A 19,011-nucleotide genomic window follows, 5' to 3' on the forward strand; every position below is an offset into this window, starting at 1 on the left:
ATCACATCCTTCCAAAAATGTGACGACCAAAGCTGCACATGGTATTCCATCTGTAGCCTCTTTGCAAGCCAGTTTTGGATCCTGTTTGCCAACTTGCCTTGGATCCCACGGGCTGTCACCTTCTGGATGGGTCTTCTATGTGAGACCTTGTCAAAAGTCTTACTGACATCCATGTAAACCACGTCACGTGCACTACAGGCACACAATCCTTTGTCCAAAATTCCGAAATCAGAAAGGCTCTGAAATCTTTTTCGTGGAGTGTGAAGTGTCATTTTGGCATGCAAACAGGTGACCCAACTCAAACCACATCACTCAGATGTGACGTAGCGGTGTGGCTCAGCACTGGCAGGGGCCAACTGTGTCTCACTGCTCATACTAGTCACATGTGTGTCTGCTGTTTCGGTGTTTTTTTTTTAAATTTCACTGTGAAAATGTCATTTATTCTGAAATTTGAAAAATTCTGAATTCTGAAAAACAACTGGCCCCAAGGATTTCAGATAAAGGATTCCGTACCTGTACTTTCATCAATATATTTAGTCACTTTTTCAAAAGCTCAATCAAATTAGTTAGATAGGATCTCTCTATAACAAATCTGTGCTGAATACTCCTGGGTAATCCTTGCCTTTCCAACTATTGATTAATTCTCTTCTTCAGATTTTTTTTTCCCAATAATTTCCTGACCACTGATGTCAGACCAAATGGTCTGTAGTTACCTGGCCTACCCTTGCTGCCTTTCTTAAATGAAGGAACTAGGTGAATGGGCAAGCTATTGTAAATGGATTTTGAAATAAGCCAGTGTGAGGTTATCCATTTCAGACTGAAAAAGATCAGGATGTTTTTATCAGGCAGAAAGTTAAATGCAGGTGATGCCCAGCCAGATTTGAGGGTACAGGTGTAGAGCTCTTTAAAATGCCACTACAGAGGCAGAAAATAGTCGAGAAGGCGAATAGAATACTGGCCTTCATATCTAAAGGGCTGGTGTATAAGGATACAAAGGTTATGCTGCAATGTATACAAAACCCTAATTAGACCCCACTTAGAGTACAGTGAGCAGATATGGACACCAAACTTTATGAAGAATGTCTTGGCCCATGGAGGGAGTTCAATGCATGTTTGCAAGGATGATACCTGGGGGTCAGGCAGTAAGTTATGAGAAGATTAGACAAATTAGGCCTTAATTCCCTGAAATTTAGAAGATTAAAGAGTGATCTAATTGAGGTCTTCAAGATATTAACGGGGAAGTAGACAAATATGAACAATCTCTACTAGTTGAAGATTCTAGAACCAAGGGGCATTTTCTAAGATTTAGAGCCACGCCAGTCAGGAAAGCTGTTAGAAATCACTTTTACATGCATAGAGTTGCAGAGGTCTCTACCTCAAATGGTGGTCAATGCTAATTTAATTGTTTAACTTGAATCAGAGAGAGAGAATTTTTTATTAAGCAAGGATATCAAGGGATAAGGGTCCAAGGCAGGCATATGGTGTTAGGCCATAGATCTACTGAACAGCAGAGCAGGCTCAAGGGGTGAATGGCCTATTCCTGTTCCTATGTTCCTAAATGTCTCTGCCAGCGCTCCAGCCATTTTTTCTCATAGTAATCCATATCAGGTCCTGTGGATTAATGCACCTGAATCTCCAGTAAAACACCTGATATCTCTTCCTTATTTATCTTAACATGTTCTAGAACCTCATCATCCCAATTAACATCCCCTACAATGTCTTTCTCCTCTGTGAATACAGATGAGGAGTATTCTTTAAGACTTCACCCATGTCCACTGGCTCCATGCACAGGTTGCCCTTTGGTCGCTTTCCCTAATAATTCTCTTATTCTTAATAAATTATAAAAAGCCTTGTGGTTTTCCTTGATCCCATCTATCAAAGATATGTTGTGGTACCTCCTTGACATCCTGATCTCCCTTTTAAGCAACCCCCTACATTCTCTGTACCGAGAAGGGCCTCCCCTCCTGTTTTGAATACGCTGTACCTGAAATATGCTTTCTTCTTTTTCTTTTTCAAACTCTCAATATCCCTTGACATTAATGAGTTTTGAGAAGATTTGTAGCTCAGGTTGAGGTTCTGGATACAGGTTTGCTCGCTGAGCTGGAAGGTTCCTTGACTCGGCAAAAGTGAGGACTGTAGATGCTGGAAACCAGAGTTTAGATCAGAGTGGTGCTGGAAAAACGCAGCAGGTCAGGCAGCATCCGAGGAGCAGGAAAATCAATGTTTCGGGCAAAAGCCCTTTTTCAGGAATAGGAAGGTTCCTTGACATGTAGGTTCCCTCTACTAACTGCTTTTGCACTTAAGAGGAACATGCTGGCCCTGAATTCTCACTATACTACTTTTAAAAGACTCCCAGCTTCCAAATATAGACTCACCTACAAGTAGCTGTCCCCAGTTAATGTTTGCCAGATTGTGCAGATTGTGTTTGATGTTGAAATCAACCTTCTCCCAATTTAGCCACTTAACTTGTGCACTATCCTTATCCCTTTCCATTATGACTTTGAAACTTCAGAGTTTTGGTTCGTTCTCAAAATGCACGCCCAATGAAACTTCAACTATTTGACCAGCTTCATCCCATAGGATTAGCACTGCTCCATCTCCAGGAGCACTGTCTGGGCACTGGCACAAAAAGCTCTCATGATGCACTTTAAAAATTCCACCTATTTAATCCCTTCATACTAAGGGGACGCCAATAGTGGTTAGCAAAGTTGAAGTTCCCTACAATTGTAACCCTGTTTCTCTCACACCTTTCTGTGAATTGGCTACACATCTCCTCTTCTATCTCCTTCTGATTGTTGGGAAGCCTATCCTATAATCCCAGCAAGGTAACTGCCCCGTTTTTGTTTCTGAGCCTATTTGAGTTTTTTTTGATTTGATTGATTTATTTATTACCATTTTTTTTTTACAAAATACAGTGAAATGTATTATGTAGTTTGCCACTGTTTGGTGCCATCCTAAAATGCAGAAAAATAAACTAAAACATAGAATATAAAGGCAGAAAAATAAAGAATTTAAGAAAAAGTATTCAACTTTACAGTCCTTCTTGTCAAATGCTCCACCATGGGCCATGGTGGAGTCTTGAATGTTGCCTGATATGGAGGAAAGGTCTTGTGATGAAAGGCTGAGGGACTTGAAGCTGTTTTTGTGAGAGAGAAGGTTAAGAGGTGACTTAATAGAGGCATACAAGATAATCAGTGGATTAAATAGGGTGGACAGTGCGAGCCTTTTTCCTCAGATGGTGATGGCTAGCACAAGGGGACCATAGCTTTAAATTGAGGGATGATAGGTATAGGATAGATGTCAGAGGTTCTTTACTCAGAGATAGTAAGGGCGTGGAATGCCCCTCGCCAACATTAAGGGCATTTAAATGGTCATTGGATAAACATATGGTTGATAATGGAATAGTGTAGGCTAGACGGGCTTTAGATTGGTTTCACAGTTTGGTGCAACATCGAGGGCTGATGGGCCCGTAATGTTCTATGCTCTGTGGGCCTAGTGGCCAGACACGAGCCCCCTTTAATGCGCTGTCACTGCTCGAATGAAAATTGCCACTCTTTGGCACCATCTTGCCTCTACTGACCCCCTCATCACTTTGAGTCCTCGCTAGACCTCGCCAATGCAGATGCCAAGGATGCCGCGGGGTGCCACACTGGCCCAAACTCTACTCTGCCACCGCCACGTGTCTGCTTCAGGCCCACCTTGTTGATACTGTTGGGTCTCATACTGGGTCCAAATTCTCCTCCACCACTGCTGCCTCCATGAATCTGCGTTGGGTGCACATGTTGGCAGGAACCCAAACTGATGCCGCTGTCACAAGTCCATGCTGGGCTCAGTCCCCACCACCGAAGCTGTCGCTGCGACTGAATTCTTCAACGAGAGGTGGGTAAAATAAATAAAAGAAAAAAAGAAAAGAAACAAGGAAAAAAGAGGAAAAAAAAGAACAAAGAGAAAAGCAAATGGGGTGGATGAGCCTCACATCCATTTTACCAGAAGCTGTACTCAGATGGCCTCATTTGAAGACTGTTTTCGAACTTTCTCCCTCATTACTCCAATGGTGCTTTCCTTTATCAATAATGCAATGCCCCCACTTCTCTTACTTCCCCCTCGGTTGTGCATGAAACTTCTATACCATGGAATGTTGAGCTGCCATTCCTATCTCTTGGTACAAAACCAAAGATCCAATTTGTCTTTTATCGGGCCTTATCTGCTCATGCATTTGCCTTCATAAAGCTATGCATCAACACACTAAATTCCCTCTGCTGCTGTAATCCATTTGAGGTATATTTCCTTTCTCTGTTCTTGCTTCTACAGTATACAGTATATGAGTTCAGATTTCTCCAACATTGAATTGAATCTGCAACAATCTGATTAACTTTGGTACTTAGCTATGCCTTCCTTTGTTTATGGAGTTGTTTTCCAGAGGAAATCATATTAATCAACAGTAGTTAACCATTTACTCTTCTGCAGATATTCCATCAGACAATTGCATTTTTAAAAAATTCAATGACGTGATATGGGTTTTGCTCTGGGGCCAACATTTATTCTCTATCCATAACTGTCCCTGAGAAGGTGTGGTGAATGGCTGCAGTTCACTTGGTGTAGGCAGACCCACAATATTGTTAGGGAGGGAATTCCAGGATTTTGACCCATGCACGTTGAATGAACAGTAGTATATATATTCAAGAATAGTGAGTGACTTGGAGAAATGCTTGTAGGTGGTGTCACAAGAGATCAGAGCTTGGTACTTCATTGAGTGGCTGGTTTCACATGTGTGATGTTGTTTAGTGACTGTTGGAAATCAGGCTCTATCCGGATGTGATGGCATAGAACATAACCACTTTCTCTAGTAGGCAGGCAAACTGATTCCCCTGCATTTACTCAGAGACCCACAAGCCATGATTGCTGTTCTGTTAGCACAGTAAATCTCTTTGCTTACATTGCTTTAGGTTGTGGTGTCAGGAGAGCTGGAGATCCATTTTCAAATATTCCAATTGATCTGAAATTGAATTAGGAAGCCAAACATTCTTTTTTAAAACAATTTCATAAATTTACCATACCATGGTAAGAACTGATTAGTTTAATAATGTATTTCAGGGTGTAACGGTTCTTTTTTTTCCCTCTTCTGCCTTGCAATAGTTCTTAATCCCAAATCCCGTTATTAGGGGGCAGGTTCACCGTGTTATGGTGAATGATGATTGCTGCTCTTTGGTTCAGGCCTAGTAGGTATTCAGCATCAATCTAATAATGATTTTCCTATTCCTTTTCAATTCTTCCTTCTGCCTCCATGGGAGACATCTGAACAGAAGTCTTCTCTAAACAGTACAGTTTAACTCAAGAACTGTTGTTTGTAGATTAACTTCACTTTGTGGTGCTATAATTATTCCTCAAACAAACATCATCTCCTTGACATCCCTTAGCCAGGGAAGCCTGAAGGGTTTCTAACAGGTAAGCCACACTTATTGGCAGACAAACACCAGAATATCCATCCTCTCCTCATCACCTCACAAATCAACCCTCAATGAGTCATCGATGTCCACAGCACAAAAGAAGTCCCTTCAGTCCATCGCATCTGTGCCAGATATAAACAACTGCCTGACTATTCTAATCCAATTTTCCAGCACTTGGCCTCCAACCTTGTATGTTTTGGCATCACAAGCGCACTTCTAAATACTTAAATGTTATGAGAATTATATCAAGGTTATACCTCCAATATCAATGTACCTTCCCTCTCCCAAATCCCATACTATCCTTATTATTTCCAGTGATGAGAATGACTTTTGATGTGTTTCTCTTTGATGTCAAGTCCATTGCGGGTAACTCACCATGATATACTCATCAAGCAAAGTGTGGGAATCGGAAGTCACGCGATCACACTAAAACAACTCAGGATTAAGTAATCCACACGCTTGAGTGAGGCTGAAACCAGGATTGGCTCAGGATCCTGAGAAATGATTGTGTGCATTCTTACAGTGGGAAGGTTGCAGAGAGAGATTAACAGTGTTTGCTTTATCTCAACGCTAAGACATTCCATTCCAAGGCACTGGGTGCAAAACTGGATTCCATAGTACCAGCTGTTTGGACGCTGTGGGTGATGGTTGGGGACTAAAATGGTATGGAATGAGCATTCATATACTTTTGCCATGAATCATGCTCGGTGAGGGATTGTAGTATGGTGTAGCTAATGGCCTCTTGATATGCAGAGCAGAGCGTCTTCATAAGTGAGTGTACAAACCTGGTGAATTTAACACACCGGTTAATGTTTTCTTGCAACTTAGCACAGCTCAGCTCATATTAAATAGCAGGAAGGATTCCCCTACTACTTCATTATCAAGAGTATTTAAAGGAGGTCATCAGCTATATGCAGCTATATGCAGGTTAATATGCAGAATAATTTCTTCTGTCTGTTGCTGCTAATTACAACAGTCTGCAGCAAAGGAGTGGTGTTGCAGTTAGTGGTTTCTGACTTTTTCCTGGCCACAAGACTTATCCAGCAAAATGTTCAGGGAGGAATTCTCCAGCCGCACTTTACTGATGCACAATGTGTGAGACAGTTGTATTTTAATAAAGAAGCTCTCGCTTAAATTTGCTACTTACTGCAGTAATAACTGTACCCTCTGACCACAGCAAGGATTACATAGTCAGTGAAAATAATGGTAATGAACATTTATCTGGCTGGGGATCCTTCCACATTAGAACTGGTGATACTTGCATCATGTTTCTGTTTTGCATCCACTGTTGTGTAAGGACAGTCATTGAGGCTCTCATCTATTCAAGGAGCATAAACTATATTTAAATCGATGTAGCAGTTTTGGCTCATTTGGTTGCACTCCTGGCTCGGAGTCAGAAAATTTTAGGTTCAAGTCCCAGACAAGATCCTTGACCATAAAGATCTCAGCTGACATTCTAGTGTAATACTGACAGAGTACTGAGCTGTTGTCAGTGCCTCCTTTCAGATGAGATATTCAGATGTCTATCTTCTCAGGTGAATGTAAAAGACATCATGGTGTTCTTTTGAAGTAGAGCAGGGAAGGTATTATGAGTGTACTGCCCAATGGTTATCTCTTAAGTAACATAACAACAAGCACAGACTATTGCATTATTTTGACAGGATCTTGCTATGTGTAAATTGGCTGTCATATTGCTCACATCATAACAGCTCAGTGATTAGATCTGAAAGAACTTAACTGTATATCAAGTGCCTTGGAATGTGTCTTGAAGTAGTGCACAAGTGTGTAAACACTGTTGCCCTCTACATCAATGTTGGAAAGGATCGGCTCTATAATTTGTAAAAGCTCCTGTACAAGGTTAGTGTTTAATACTTCAATATCTCTTGATATTAAATACTGTACAGGCTTTTTGGCATAAACCAATCATTTCACTGAATACAATAAACCCATCAGCCTTCTTCTGTTGGCTGCATCATCTGAATCTGCTCAGCTTTGTGGCATCTCAGTATCTAGTAAGGTGATATCTGCATCAGCCTTCCTCCCCCAGCTGCACTGCACTCACACTCTGTGTCTTACCACTTGCAGATCCCATCTCTAATCTCTCTCAATCAGTGTCAGTATCTGAGCTGGAGACAATGAGTGTGAAACTTGATGAGTCCTGTGTCTTCATCATCACTCTTTCATTGGTGTTCCTCCTCCGCCCAGCCAGACTACAGTTCTCAGGTCGTGAAAGGAGAAAGGCACAGGGCTAGGTTTGTGGTGAAGGGAGCAGGAAATTAAGAAGTGCATGCTTACACTACCTGCAGATTGTAAATCAGGAGAGATAGTGAGAAATTGGATTTCTGAAGAAATGTTAGGTACAAAGCGACTGTCATATTGGGTTGCAGCAGTTCCACTGGATATGGGTACATTTTAGTAATTGCCCAAAGTATTTTCCTACCTCTCCCTACCTCTTGGAAATTAGGACCTGCAGGCGTAACTGTCTCCTTTTGAACATTTCCGACTACCTCTGGTGATGCCTACGAGCATCACCTTACCCTGGAAGTTTGTCAGTGAGTACTATGCAACCAGTTTTGATAATGTGGTTGAACAGCTGGTTGGCAGTGCGAGATGTGGATGTGAGGCTTGCAATAGTAGCAAGTGCATGAGGATGAGGTGAAGCTCTGAATATTGGTGAGGGGTCCTGATGGATAAAGATTGCTGGTAGATCAATGATGTTTATTTAATTCATTATCAGGATGTGAGTATTGTTGGCAAGGCTAGGACCATGTGGAGTAGGTACATTCACAGTTCTGTTAAGGAAGATGGAGCAGGATTTTGACACAGTAGGGATATAATTCAATGTCAGGATGGTCTGTGAATTGAAGGAGACCTACAAAAGGTTTGGTGAACTGAACAGTTTCTGAGTAAAAAATGAGGTCTGCAGATGCTGGAGATCACAGCTGCAAATGTGTTGCTGGTCAAAGCACAGCAGGTCAGGCAGCATCTCAGGAATAGAGAATTCGACGTTTCGAGCATAAGCCCTTCATCAGGAATAAGAGAGAGAGAGCCAAGCAGGCTAAGATAAAAGGTAGGGAGGAGGGACTAAGGGGAGGGGCGATGGAGGTGGGATAGGTGGAAGGAGGTCAAGGTGAGGGTGATAGGCCAGAGTGGGGTGGGGGCGGAGAGGTCAGGAAGAGGATTGCAGGTTAGGAGGGCGGTGCTGAGTTGAGGGAACCGACTGAGACAAGGTGGGGGGAGGGGAAATGAGGAAACTGGAGAAATCTGAATTCATACCTTGTGGTTGCAGGGTTCCCAGGCGGAAGATGAGGCACTCCTCCTCCAGCCGTCGTGTTGTTGTGTTCTGCCGGTGGAGGAGTCCAAGGACCTGCATGTCCTCGGTGGAGTGGGAGGGAGAGTTAAAGTGTTGAGCCACGGGGTGATTGGGTTGGTTGGTTCGGGCGGCCCGGAGGTGTTCTCTGAAGCGTTCCGCAAGTAAGCGGCCTGTCTCACCAATATAGAGGAGGCCACATCGGGTGCAGCGGATGCAATAGATGATGTGTGTGGAGGTACAGGTGAACTTGTGGCGGATATGGAACAGTTTCTGAGTCTAGTGATACAGTTGGATGAAGCATAGCAGTTGACGGTGAATACACTGATTTTGATTACTGATATGACATCTCTAAACTTCTTGTTAGCACTGTATCCAAGTCCTTACAGCTTGAGGCTAGGTATTGACCGTCATGACTATCTTTTCCGACTGTCTTTTGACCATATTTTTGGAGAGCACTTTGCAGACACAGTTCGTAAGTTCATAAGATGTAAGAGCAGAATTAGGCCATTCACCCCATTGAGTCTGCTCTGCCATTCAATCATGGCTGATATGCTCCTCACCTCATTCCTTTCTCTCCTCCTTTCCATAAAACCTCCAGTGCAGCACCTAAAAACCTTGGAGCCTGCTCTCTTTCATTCCTCACTGTTTCACAGGAAAGATTAATTCTCAGCACCAGACAGATTTAGTTCCCTATTTAAACATGAGGCTAATTTTTAAAAGTTTGAAGGTCTTATGGCTTGATGCACTGATACATTGAGCCAATCAATAGCCTGGTTAACAATGACTACAGGTAGAAATCTTTTCAGTGAGCAGGCAACTTAGTGAGCTGTCTACATTTCAAATATGACACATTTCATATATTATACATTACATACATTATGATCACTATACTGACTGTTGAGCTATTCAATTCAGTCCTCACTAACATTTACAGCAACACATATATTGGACCTTCTATTGGGAAGACAAGGTGAGGGTGGAGATGACACAGTAGGATTTAGAACACTGTCTCAGACATTATACAAAGGAAAACTGCTGAAAATGTAAAGAAGATCAATTGTCAGTCAAGAAAATTAGCCTTCTGGATGAAATTTTTAATGATCAGAAAAGTGGGACCTAGGACCATAGCATATGCATCAGCCTGTCTTTCCTCTATCAGACGTTAACTTGTTATATATTTCCAACACATATTCATTTTGTTTAGATTGGCAACATTTGCGATTTACATTTCATCTCATGTTATTTTATGCAGGAGGTCTCTTTGACAGAAAATATTGGTGCCACATTCTTGTGTTGTGTTCCTTAATACAGAATTACTCCTCTCTTGGATAAAATCTCAAACAGGTTTACTTAAAAAAAACACTGACAACTTGCAGCTACACACCAATTGATGTACACATCCTTAGTCTGACATGCAGTTACTTAGACTCCTTATGGCTGCTAGTCATATGTTCATTTTGGATCACCAGCATAGATCTTAAAGCAGTAACACAGAATTCTCTTTACTTTCATAGTAAAATTTCACACAGTAGAATAAAAATACATGTACAATAGGTAGTTGCAAAACTATTTACACCGACATAAGAACTGTATAATGCATCAGTTTAACAGTATAAGGGTCTGAATATGCAGGTTTAACAAACTTTACAGGTTTTGTAATAGAATAACCTTCTGGATTTTTTAACTTGGTTGCTCCCCACTTGCATGTGAGTTGATTTTCTTGTGCGTCATTATTGATGATTGTTGGCATGGTAATCTTTGACACCTTCATTATCCAATCATATTTTTATGGGTCAGTTGGCTTCAGTTTCCTTTAAGTGTTGCTCCATTAGGTTGTCTAACTTGATAGGATCTAAGCTTGGAATGCCACTGTGGGTAACCAGGCTCCTTGCATAGGATATATGACTCTGACCTTCTGTCCTGTATGCAGATTAGGTAGTTCAATACCTGCATGCTAGTCATGGTGGATCGGCACGGTGGCTCAGTAGTTAGCACTACTGCCTCATAGCACTAGGGTCCTAGGTTTGAATCCAGCCTCAGGCGACTGTCTGTGTGTAGTTTGTACATTCTCCCTGTAGTCTGCATGGGTTTCCTCCCACAGTCCAAAGATGTGCAGGTCAGGTGAATAGGCTGCGATGTTGTACCTTTTGCTTATGGCTAGATATGGAGGAATCATCGGAATATTACTGTACCTGACTTCAGCAGGAATATATAGAGATATCTAAGTGGTGTGAATTAGGGAAACATTTTTTCCAAGTCTGGCCTTATTCCTATCATATTCAGCAGTTAGCCAGTGTGATATGTTAAATATTTTATATCTCGATCAATGAAGAGATGATACCAGATTCTATGTGAATAACCGATTTTACTTGGTGCTATAAATGTCTATTTCATGCTGCAGCTCTGGCTTCCATTTCCTTCTCCAACTTGTTTTTTTTTTCTGAGTCCACACCCAGGCTTAAGCCAACAAGCACAGTGATCAGCAATAGTAAACCGACTTACTAACACACAGAATAATTGACCATCGTATGCTGAGATCAGATTATTTTATCAACACATTATATAAAGGATAGAGGTTTGCTATCTGCTTCCTGTACAATGCAGTACCCCAAAGTGCATGCATTATCTTGCTGGTGCAGTCATATCGGCAATTTCCTGTGAATGGATCATATGTCTGTGTTCACTCTCTCAGCTAGGATAGTGGGGTAGAGGGTCAAAAGGATAAGCAAGTGATTTTTATTTCCTGAGTCTTTCCATTCCCATAGCTCATACATGCAACCATTTTTCATGAAAATGCCTCAGTAGCAAGTTCTGGCCAAATATTTGACCACATATACCATCACAATTATAATTCTGTTCTCCACAATATCTAAACAAACCTCCGGTACCAGTCACTGGATAGTAACCAGGAACAGAAATAGTTTTTCCCATTTTCCCCACTCCTTAGCCGAGCGAACTAACAACAACACTTATATTTCTATAAAGCATTTAGCATCATAAAATGCCCAATGGTGCTTTATGGGAGCATTATTAAAGACAATTTGACACTAACCTACATTAGGAAATATTAGGATAAGTAACTAAAAACTTGGTCAAAGAGATGGGCTTTAAGGTACATTTGAAAGGTGGAGAGAGGGAAGGAGCCATGGGAGAGAAATAGTGAGGGTATTTCAGCGCTTATGGTCCAAATAGCTGAAGGAGCAGCCACCAATCATGGAGAATGAAAATTGCCGATGTTCAGGTGGAATTTTTTCTTCATTCATGGGAATGTGGGCATCACTAGTCAGACCAGTATTTATTGCCCATTCCCTAATTGCCCAGAGACAATCCCACATTGCTGTGGGTCTGGAGTCATGGTTTTAATTATATTAATGCTGTTAGCGCTGACCATGGAGTGAAGGTCCAAGATGAAATCACATAACCAGCAGCTTTGAGGACTCCAGGCAGTACAAAGCTAGATTAAGGATGTGTAGGCCAGAACAGGTAAAGATGGCAGTTTCCTTCCCTAAAGGACATGAATGAACCAGACGAGTTTTTCCGACAATCAACAATGGACTCATGGTCATCATTTGACTCTTAATTCCAGATATTTAGTGAATTCTAATTGCATCATCTGCCATTGTCCCCAGAATATTACCAGGGTCACTGGATTAACACTCTAGCAATAATAGCACGAGACCATCATTTCCACTTGCCTCCACCATACTGTCAGGCAGTACATTCCAGATCCTAACCCCTTGTTGCATGAAAAGCTTTTCCTAATACCACCTTTGCTTCGAAATCTTTGACCCATCCCTAATCCTTCTTTTGATAAGGACAATTTATCCCTATTACTGTGTCGAGATCTCACATGATTTTGAATATTTCAATCAGATCTCCTGTCAGCTGCCTTATCTCTGAGGAAAATATTCTCCACTTCTCTAATTTATCTTCATCACCAAAAGACTCTAAGACACAGAAGCAGAAGTCCATTGGCCCATTGAGTCTGCTGTGCCTTTCAATGGGATCATTTGCAGATCTGATAATCTTCACCTCCACTTTCCTGCTTTTTCCACATAACTCTTGATTCCCTTGCTGATTAAAAATGTCAACCTCAGCCTTGAATAAATGAACAATCCAACTTCAAAAACCCTCCGTAGATTCTCTAATAAAGAATTCCACAGATTCACTACCCTCTGACAAAAGAAATTCCTCTTCATCTCTGATTTAAATGGGAAACCCTTACTTTGAGATTATACTTTCTCATCCTAGAAGGGGAAGCAATCTCTCAGTATCAACAATGTCAAGCCCCTTAAGAATCTTGTGTGTTTCACAGTCATAGAGCTGTACAGTACAGAAACAGACCCTTTGGTTTAACTCGTCCATGCTAGCCAGATGTCAGAAGTTAATCTAGTTTCATCTGCCAGCATTTGGTCCATATCGTCTAAACCTTTCCTAATCATATACACATCCAGCTGCCTTTTTAGTTTTGTAATTGCACCAGCCACCACTTCCTCTGGCTTATTCCATTTATTTCATAGTAGATTATTTCATAGAAGCACCATCCTCTGCATGAAAAAGTTGTCCCTAAGATTCCTTTTAAATCTTTTCCCCTCGCACTTTAAAGTTATGCCCTCTAGCTTTGGACTCCCCTACCCTGGTGAAAAGAGCTTGACTATTCACCCAATCCACACCTTTCATGATTTTAAGAGGTCTATAAGGTCACCCCTTAGCCTCCAACACTCCAGGGAAAATTCAGCCTTTCCCTATAGCTCAAACTCTCCAATCCTGACAACATACTTGTAAATCTTTTCTGAACCCTTTGGAGTTTAACAATATCTTTCCCATAGCAGGGCAACCAGAATTGAATGCAGTATTCCAAAAGTAGTCGAACCCATGTCCTGTATAGCCTCAACATGACCACCTAATTGCTATATTCAATGCCCTGACCAATAAAGGCAAGCATACCAAACACCTTCTTCACTTCCTGCTTACTTGCAACTCCACTTTCAAGGAATTATAAACCTGCACTCCAAGGTCTTTTTGTTCAGCAAAACTCCCCAGGACTTTACCATTAAGTGTGGAAGTCTGCCCTGATTTACCCTACCAAAATGTAGCACCTCACATTTATCTAAATTAAACTCTATCTGCTACTCCTCAGCCCAACAGCCCATCTGATCAAGGTTCCGCTGTACTCTGAGATAAACACCTTGATTGTCCACTCTACCACCAATTTTGGTGTCGTCTGCAAACTTACTAATTGTACCTCTTATATTCACATCCAAATCATTTATATAAATGACAAAAATCAGTGGACCCAGCACGAATCCTTGTGGCACAATGCTGGTCACAAGTCTTCAGTCTGAAAAGCAACCCTCCACCACCATCCTCTGTCTCCCTCCTTTGTTTCCATAAGGTTACTCTCATTCTTCTAAATTCCTATAAGTACAGGTCCAACCTACTGAACTAGGAGAAAATGAGGACTGCAGATGCTGGAGAGTCAGAGTTGAAAAGGGTGGGGCTGGAAAAGCACAGCAGGCCAGGCAGCATCCGAGGAGCAGGAAAATTGACGTTTTGGGCAAAAGCCCTTCATCAGGAATGTAGCATTTATTCCTGATGAAGGGCTTTTGCCCGAAACGTCGATTTTCCTGCTCCTCGGATGCTGCCTGAAGTGCTGTACTTTTCCAGCACCACTCTAATCTAGAATCTGGTTTCCAGCATCTGCAGTCCTTGTTTTTACCTGTTTCTGTAATGTATCACTTTATGCCTCTATGATCCTTCTCTGAATTATCTCCAATGCCAGTACATCTTTTTATAGATTAGAGAAGCAAAACTGATTACAGTATTCTAGGAGTGGGCTAACTAGTGGCTTGTATAATTTTTGCGAGACTTTCCTGATTTTATACATCATATGATTTGAAATAAAGCCCATTCCATTCCATTTCCACTTCTTATTACGGCTGAACATACTGTATGTACTTGTGTAAAAGTATTTTTTAGACTATTTTTAAGGATACATTTATGCTGTTGACTATCACATGGATACTACTTTTGAGGGACTGAAATTCATGCTACATTCCAAGATATTGTATCATTAACAGAAGCCTAATTGATCGCTAAACGAATAAAGAAATAAAACACAATGAATTACAGTAATTTCTGCTATACAGTCTTCTCTGCAACTTCAATAATTTTCAGTTCAAACATTGCTGCATATTTATTGTTTTTTCTGGACAAAATGACAAATCATATAATTGTGAGCTACACACAAAGGGAGATTGTCACCTGACTCTGACTGATGCGTCTTAAACTTTCGTGCCAAATTCTTCCACTTTCCTCCGTTTTCTCTTGTCTACTGTTGTTTTTATTTCTTCGAACTAACATTTTACACTTTTCTGATAAAAAAATTTATCAGACTTTTGACTCTCATACAGTCTCACTGATCATTGTAGCTGGAACATTTATGGACAGGATAATACCTTGACTCTCAAATGTTCATCTGTTATCTGTGAAGAACTAGGATCAACTGTTATGCAACATATATGGAAAATTCCAGATGGTTTTGATCCAAAACAGGGGGTCCACTTTTACATGTGATTGACTTTTTCTTGAGTATGTGCAAAATATACTAACTTCTTCTGATTCATGCACGAGGCCACCTTCCCCCCACTATCTTTCTGCAGTCTTTCTCTATTTAAATAAATGTTCAGCTTCTGTATTCTTCCTGCCAATCTACATAACCTCACATTTTCTCAAAATATACTCCATCTGTTAAATTTTTGCCTACTCACTTCATTTGACTATATTCCTCTGTGCTCACTTTGTGTCATCACGACTTACATTGCCTGCAATTTTTGTACTATCTGCAAACTTGGCAATATTTCATTTCCCTCATCCAAGTCATTAATATATATTGTAAATATATATGGCGCAAGCATTGATCCCTGCGGCGCACCACTAGGTTACAGGTTGCCATTCTGAAAATGCCCCCTTATCGCAATTGTCTACCTTTTACCTTCTATCAGTTAGTTAATCCTCTATCCATGCTACCAAACATCACAGGCCCTTATCTTATTAAGTAACCACATGTGCAATACCTTATCAAAAACCTTTTGTAAATTCAAATATATTACATTTCCTGGGTCCCCTTTAAATATCCTGCTGAAATTCCTCATTCCTGGAAAGATTCTTGTAAATCTCTTCTAAACTCTCTCCAGTGCTTTTACATTCTTCCTAAAGTGCAAGGGCCAAAACTGTACACAATATACCATCAGAGGCCAAAATAGTGCCTTGTACATATTCTCCTAGCTCTTGTGTTCATTGTTGCTGTTAATAAAGCCTAAGATAATGAAGGCTTTATTAACTGCTCTCTCTTAGCCTGTCTTGCCACTTTTAATGAATTATACATGTATACACCCAGGTAGTGCACGACCTTAAAGTTGTTTTACATTGTTTCTCCAGGTTCTTTCAATCAGCATTTTCTGATCATTTCTTTTCTCAGATTCCCAAACAGTTTTTGGAAGTTGCAGAAGTGACACTTCGAGAATTTTTTAATGCAATCTACTCTGGAAAAGACTCGGACCCTTCCTGGAAAAAAAACATTTATAAGGTGATCTGTAAACTGGACAGTGAGGTCCCTGAGATATTTAATTCTCAGGGGAGTCTGCAAGACATCCTGTACAATTAGAACTGTGGGCTGCACCAGCTTCTGGGTTTGTGGGATTCGGCTTGGGGGGAACAACATTCTGCAACAATGCACATTTTGATGTTTGGGGGCAATTGGAGCCAATCAGGACTGAGGTTCATAGGTTTTTGTCACAGGATCGCGGGATTTGAACTAAAACAGCTAATGGAGTTGAGACGCATGTTAGCCACAATCTAATTGGAAGACAAAAGGGCCCGAATGGCCTACTACTGTTGCTATGTTTAAAGTAAAAAAAAAACTGTTTTGGATTTCTTCTCACGCCCAAGCCACCTTCCATATTGACAAGAGGACTACATCAGTAGAATTTCCTCTTATTATACGAGCTAAAGATTTCTGGTTGTGAAAATAGTTCAGTGGACTCAAGCACTGATGTGTCAATAATCCAGAGAATGGAAGGTCATCATTTCCATTCCACTATACTCCCAATTGGAGTTCTGCTGAGCAAGAATGGACATGTTTGAGGGGGAAAGAAATTCAATGGAGATTTCACAATCAGCTAAGGAGGGTGTCCAGGAGTCTTGAAGCAGGTGCGATCGATCAAACGCTGTGGCTAAAAGCACTAGAAGTGTAGAAAGGGGGACATCCATGCACAGCAGGAGGAAGGTTGAAATTACTTGCCCCTTTCATCAAAGGGCAGGTGAGGTCTTATGGCTCAGTGAGTATTGTCCCTGTCTCTGGGCCAGAGCTCCAGGTTCAATTCCATGGAAAGAACATTCATGATTCAGTTGACAGGGGGATAATCTGTCCAAATTTATCCATCCAATCCTGAAGGAGAAAAGTCTGTGCGAAATTTGAAAAAGAAATCTGATGATATGTAGAATTCTGCTGCAAATATTAATATTTTTGTCAAAATGTAGAAAATTGAGAGAAGAAGGACAAATATGGATGGAAAGATCAGACACTAAGTTCTGAAATAAAGCACTGTCTCCCACTGTGTTACTCTCATCCATAGCATGATGACAAGATATAGAGCTGGTCAGGGAGAAGACTTGACCAACTTGTTCTTGATCAACTTCTTGAGGAAATTGGTTGAATCTCCTGATACTCTGCATCATGAATGGTAGGAAACTAACAAAAATAGCAAACTGCTCACACTGGATTTTCTGATCTGAGTTGGCTGCCCTGCTGACTCTCAGATAATCCAAGCAATGAATTCAGAAGGAACAGGAATCTGGCTGGGGTGAGGACAAAATTAAATATGTCTATTTAAATAATAAATTAAGTAATAAAATCTTGCATGCAAAAGAAACTGTTCTCAAACACAGTGCATCAATAGTTCCATTGAAATAATACTGCATATTTTAAAAAGTTCATTCAGATGATGTGAGCTTTGCTGGCGAAGACAGCATTATTTCCCATCCCTAATTATTGCTAAGAGTCAACCATATTGCTGTGGGTCTGGAGTCATATGTAGACCAGACCAAATAAGGATGACAGGTTTCTTTCTCCAAAGGGCGTTAGCAAAACAGAATGAGTTTTCCACACAATCAACAATGGTCATTATTAGAAACTTAGTTTCAGATTTCTATTGAATTAAAATTCAGCTATTTGCCCTAGCATGATTCAAACCCAAGTCCCTCAGAATATTACCTAGGTTACCTCTGGATTAATAGTCTAGTTTTAATACCATTAGGCACTCACCTCCAGTAATTCCTGATTGCCATTTAAGTTGATTTTGGTTATTTTTGCAGGACAGCAAGAGTTTCATTATTGTATTTAATGGCCGATTAGATAGAACATTGCACATAGGCAACCATTGCAGATTGTTGCTTGTATGATATCACGTGAGGGGTTAATGGTCAGTAGTGCCATTATCATTTATTGCATGTTCACTTAGCCTTTAAAATATCTCAGCTGCACTTTTGCTATATTACAAAGGTTTTCTTTGTGTATTTTGTCAAAATTTTAAATTCACTCCTTATTACATAGAATGTTATAGCACAGTGCAGGCCATTTGGCCCTACAGGTCTATTTCAATTTCAACATTGACAGTCATGCCTTTGGCCACCTCAGACCAACAGTCTGGAACTTCCTTCCAAACAAAACTCATCCTTTGGTTCAGGCTGCTTGTAATTCATCACAGATTTATCACAAACATTTATTTTTTGTTTTACAAGCTATTATTGCTTCACTTTCAGAAGCTGATGGTTGTGTGTAAATTGTATTTTAAAATTGTGAGGCCTCCCCCATCCCCAAATGAGAACTTGTTGTACATTTATTTTCTGGGATTTGCAAGGCCAGCATTTTTCTGTCCAACCTTGAGTGACCTGATAGAGTCATACAGATACTCAGCACGGAAGCAGACCCTTCGGTTCAACTCGTTCATGCCAACCAGATTAATCTGGTCCCAAACTAATTTCAGGGACCATTAAGAGTCAGCCACATATCTGTGGATCTGAAGTCGTAGCTGGCCACACAAGGTATGGAAGGCAGATTTCCAACATCTACCAAGCACATTAGTGATCAAATGGGTTTTTCACAGTTATCATTATGTTCCAGTTTTATTAATACCACAATGGGAAATCAACCACAACCACCCCCCCAACCCCCCAACCCCCCCCCCACCA

The 19,011-nt window shown here is 40.8% G+C and overlaps 1 protein-coding gene across 1 annotated transcript in view; it reads left to right on the forward strand.

The window, feature by feature from the left end:
* Window positions 1-16,426, forward strand: part of prox2 (prospero homeobox 2) — a 49,783-nt gene extending 33,357 nt beyond the window's left edge. The window contains exon 4 of the mRNA XM_060828997.1: window positions 16,241-16,426. Coding sequence (XP_060684980.1) covers window positions 16,241-16,426 — 186 coding nt within the window. The remainder of the gene's footprint in view (window positions 1-16,240) is intronic.
* Window positions 16,427-19,011: the final 2,585 nt, after the last annotated feature.

This window comes from Hemiscyllium ocellatum, chromosome 8 (genome assembly GCF_020745735.1).
Source record: "Hemiscyllium ocellatum isolate sHemOce1 chromosome 8, sHemOce1.pat.X.cur, whole genome shotgun sequence".
NCBI lineage: Eukaryota > Metazoa > Chordata > Chondrichthyes > Orectolobiformes > Hemiscylliidae > Hemiscyllium > Hemiscyllium ocellatum.